At 43.9% G+C, this 4,888-nt stretch overlaps 1 protein-coding gene across 6 annotated transcripts in view; it reads right to left on the bottom strand.

The window, feature by feature from the left end:
• NEK7 (NIMA related kinase 7) overlaps positions 1-4,888 on the bottom strand; it is a 103,662-nt gene that overhangs the window by 97,205 nt on the left and 1,569 nt on the right. For 2 of the 6 annotated variants that reach the window (XR_002782076.1, XM_011367239.2), the window contains exon 1: positions 3,868-4,849. The exons of 1 other annotated variant lie outside the window; for it this stretch is intronic. Coding sequence is in view for 3 of the 5 variants with exons in the window: in XM_011367239.2 (XP_011365541.1) it covers positions 3,868-4,026 (159 nt within the window). In the remaining 2 variants the exon portion in view is untranslated. Of the gene's footprint in view, positions 1-3,181; positions 3,814-3,867; positions 4,862-4,888 lie in introns of those variants that run through there. 3 more of the 6 variants (XM_023534739.1, XM_011367240.2, XM_011367243.2) reach the window with 3 other exon arrangements.

Raw genomic sequence — 4,888 nt, 5'->3', positions numbered from 1 at the left:
ATTCAACAATCAAAATTTTTCCCAAGTGTTGAAAATTTATTAAAACTTTATTTTGAGATGTTAAATGTTTTTTAAAATACCAGCTCACTGAATACTCCACCTGTCGCCATACCATTCTAAACGCCAAAGACTGTGAAGAAGACAAAAGAAGTGGATTTGTACGTTGCCATAAGAAACTGGGAATAAAACATGAATTTCTTTCCATAAAACCAATCCATCAGTAAACACTCTTCTTGCAGAATATCTGCCAATTTACCTGTGTGTGGTGAATAACAAACCATGACTAAAACAACTGTTGCAAAGAAGGACATACTATTTGCCTAAAGTAAATCAGCTATTGTTCAGTTCTGGGTGTCTTTATGACAGTATGCAAACACATCACATTATTTGACTATTGGGTCTAGCAGTTAGATATACAAGGCAAGGGAAGATCTGCAATTGCTTATATTTTAGAAGTAGAACAATTTTTCATAAACATAATTTTTCCCAGTCATGATAGAATAGATACGGGGCTTTGTTAGGGTTACGACCACAACAAAAATTACAGCAATTTGCCAGGTAAATATGAGAATACGAGGAAAATATTTTAACAATAATAATTTAAAAAAAAAAGAATTATAAGCATATCAGAAAAAAAAAACATTTTTAATTTTGCCATTTTGGAATCCGGAGTTAAGAATCTTGTTGCAACTCCCACGTTTTGTTGTCCAGATTCTAACACTGGGCCCCCAGCTTCCGTTTTGTTTTGTTTTTTTTTCCTACCTGAGGAACTAAATAAGCATTAATGCTTCTCCCTTCCCCCAGCCCCAAACCATAAAAACACTAACTCAAACCGGGAAACCATTACATTATGAACGTGGAAATCACAGAGTAAGTGGAAGGGCCGCAGGGCTAGGTCAGAGCTTGCTCAAAGCTGGGCCTGTCATCAGAAGAAATGGGACGGATGCGTCCCCACAGCTGAAGGTCCCCAGAATAGAGACGCAGGCGAACCGGGACTCACCCTGACGGCCCGCCACCACTTTCTCAGAGATGTTTTCAGTGACTCCTCAGAGCCATCTTCACCCGAGCTGAGAAAGCGACAGTCTGAACGGATCGAGTAGCTCAACCAGGATCAGCAAGCGGGAGACGAACCTGGGGCTTCGACTCTCCACGTCGTGGTAAACGCAGGACACGGTCACAGTGGGGTCGCAGGATCGGGGACAGCAGAAGGTGGTTGTTTGCCCTGACTACAGCCCTCCCCACAGACACAGGCCCTCTGCAGTATTTTATTAAGTTGGAGAAAAGTCTTGTATAAAAGACTAAGTCGGTTTTTCTTAAAAAAAATAAATAAAAAAAAAAAGAACCCGCCCACCATCTTGCTCATGCCTGTAGGCCCTTCCCAGAGCGGTAAAGGCAGTCACCCCAGTAGCTGACAGTGGAGAAGGCTGAGAAAAACAGCAAAGCACACACTAAAGTCCGACGTTAGCTTCCATCCCGGTGTAAGAGAAGGTACCTGGAGAAAGATGCACATTCGCTCAACACCACGCGATGTGTGCAGGTCCCCCAGAGGCAAAGAATGGGGGGAAACCCTCAAAAAGTGGACGAGTCTAAAAGAGGTTCACATTTGTATGAAGTGTCTGAGATGAAATACAAAGTTTGGGAATACATAACTGGGCGTTAGCCTGAGGAAGCTGAGGAAGATCAAGAGATGGTCACAGGGGGTCTAAGACAGCACCGTGGAGAACCCGCATCACCCCAAATATCGGTGGGCTAGAATAGTGTTTAGATCTTCTGTATTATCTTCTAGAGCAGGGTGGGCCTCCATGCTGATTGTGTAAATAAAGTTTTATTGGAACACGGCCGCACCCACCTGTTCCGATACTGTCCAAGGCTACAAGGGCAGTAGCTACGCCAGAGACCACGTGGCTCACAAGGCCAGAAGTATTTACTATCTGGCCCTTTAGAGAGAAATGTGCAAATCTGTTCTATACAAAAGCAACCTGGAATGAAAAAGCCGCCCTTAAATAGTAACTTATACTGATTATCAACAGGAGACTAAAGGCAAGATTTACAGAAAGGTCTATTTCCATTAAGTAACAAAAAACATACATATTTCTAAATTTTTATAGACCAATTAAATGAGTTTTGTTCATTTAGACACTGTTCAGATTAACTCTTTATATAGTTATTATAAAATAGCTCACCGTATAAGCTCATTATAAAAATATGTATAGTATGACGGAGCTGTTATTTTAACAAAGGTTAAAAAAAGAAGTTATCCAGCTCAAAAAAAAAATTAAGGAATGCTTCATGGCCATCTGTCTTTCTCGTTCTCACTGCTCACTAAAAACCATGAAATACATTCTGTTTTCTTTAGAAGAACAAAAAATATATTTTGTGAAGATACATAACACATAGATAACCAAACTATTAATTACCGAAAAAGGAGTCTGTAGTTTCGAAGTTTTATAACTCTGAGTGAATGGTTTCTATATCGGTTTTACATACAAGTTTAAAAATTCTCAACTGCCATTAAATCCTGCCAATGAATATACAGTTATATAATGTTTTTCATCCATATGCCCTATAAAAATGAGGAAGGAATTAAACCGAAATATTCAAAAGTATGAAAAAACATTTCTTAAAACATCTTGCTATATATTTATAGAAATGCTGACAAAGTAATGGCTGAGAAAGTGACCAGTAATCATGTATGTCACTTCCGAAACACCCTCGAGTAATACCGTTTGCTACTATGTTTTATATATAATGTACTAAAACACTTACCTAGTTTAACTCTTGAGCAAATATTTGAAGGTACAAATATTTTAATTTTAATGAAACCAGGAATGTGGACAGACCGCTGCTTTGTGCAGCTGCGGTCACATTGCACATTTTTAAAATACCAAAACCTATTTAAGAAAAAAAAAAAAGGAAACAAAACCTGAAAACAGTTTGACGGTTTATTATCTAATTAAGCAACTTCTTTCCCAAAAGTGCACTAAATAATCACTGTTCTCTCCTCTCCGGATGCCCTAAACGGTGGCTACATTAGTGATACTATAGAGATACATTTTAAAACGTTAAGATCTGGTTCCTAGGAAAATCGCGTTTGGTTCTAGATACAGTGTAAAAGTCTCTAATGCCATCTCGGACCACACATTTAAGTAAAAAAAAAAAAAAAAGAAAGAAAGAAACTTACATTTCAGTAACAGCACGATACTTGAGAATACTTAAATGTTTGCAATAAATCAGAGCCCAAAACTGTCGACTGCAACCACCAGAAGGTGAAGAGGAGGAGAGCAGCAGGTTAAATCCTCACGTGCACAAACTACAACTGCACTCTGGTCACTTAAACGACAGCACCGAAGTTTATTATCCGGGTATGTTAATGAAGCCGACCTCGAGCCTCCCCTTCCCCGCTGGTAAGCCGCTATCAAACCAGACGTGCTTCCCCCATTCTTGGAGTTAAGTGCTGTTTTATTGGGCCGGAAGAGAGCCCTCGAGATTGTTCCATTAGGAAAACGTGTAAGTGGGAAAGGGAACGGAGAGGCCACAGGTGTGATCGAAATAAATAAACCTGAATCAGATTACAGAATAATCTGTCTGAGCTCGCTCGTCTTTTTAAACTATGGTTTTAAACTGAGTAAGGCTTCCCAAGCTACTGTGAACACGCTTAACGATTTAGATCCTGACATTTCTTGGTTTCCACTTCCAGACAATTTCAGAGTAAAAATCTGAACCCCGATCGGTTACAGGGGCGATATTTAGTCTGCAAACAAGCTACGCTTCTCCGCAACTTTAAAGTTTCAGTGGCGAGTCGAAGGTGCAGCATAACCATGAAACGAGACGTGCACGACGGGCGAGAGGACCCTGGAGCCTCCTCACCCGTACGGTCACGCATTTACTTCGCGAGGCCTTTCTCGGCCCCGCGCGCCACCGCCCGCGGACACCGGTCCAGCGGAAATCGCGCTCCCTCCAGCTAGCCCCGACCCGCGGCCGGAAGTACCGCCCCCGAGCCGGAGCGGAGCTTTCCTCGCCGCTCATTGGCTGAGGGGGCCGTCAGTGCCCGGAGGGCGGTGCCCTGGCCATGGAGTGCAATTCCAGGCCCCATCTCACCCGGTCCCCGGGTTCCCCAGCCCGCGAGCAAACAGCCAGGCTCCACGGGGGGGGGTCCTTCTCCCCTTTTATTTCGCCGGCCCTCCTCCCGCTGTCCCCATACAGTCTCTGCCCCTTTGACTCCCCAGAGGCACAGTTTTTAAGTTCCACTTCTCCCCCACACCAGCAAGCTCCCCGTCCAGGACCAAAGAGGATGCTGCGGTTTTAGGAGTAAAGCCAGCTGCGAACTGGGTCTCCTCGAGGGCAGCAGAGGATTCCTTCCTCGGAAAATGAAACAACTGTGTCCGTTTTACGTGAACCGTCCTGAGGGCACCGGCCTTCACCGAGTGTTCCCGCCAACGGTACTGGGCGTCCATTCTGCACGAGCTGCCACAAAGCATTACGGGGTTAAGTGCATCTCTGCTCAGTGAGTCAGCCTTCTCAGTGTCTGTCCAGCTCTACCACGTACCATAAGCTTTCGCAGTGAAAGTACCATCCACACTTCGGCCAAACCGGCAGCGGCTGGAGCTCCTGTGCAGAGGTGTCGCGCGCACATTCAGTACTTTGTAATGCAACCGGACGAGACACACTGCCGTCGCCTGCGGGGACTGTGCATACTTCCTGAACTCAAATTTCCTTGGAGGAGGAATTAGAAACTGGTTCTAATTATGAGGGGGTACACAGTGCCCTACAAAGGGGCATCTGATTTTTTTTTTTTCAACTGCGTCCTTAAGATCACCAGCCTCAAGGGAGGGGGACAATCATTTCTTTTCTGAAACACGTTTCTGACTTCCAGTTCCGTCACCGGAAC

The sequence above is a fragment of the Pteropus vampyrus genome, unplaced genomic scaffold (genome assembly GCF_000151845.1).
Source record: "Pteropus vampyrus isolate Shadow unplaced genomic scaffold, Pvam_2.0 Scaffold131, whole genome shotgun sequence".
Lineage (NCBI taxonomy): Eukaryota > Metazoa > Chordata > Mammalia > Chiroptera > Pteropodidae > Pteropus > Pteropus vampyrus.
This window is presented reverse-complemented; position numbering and strand designations above follow the sequence as displayed.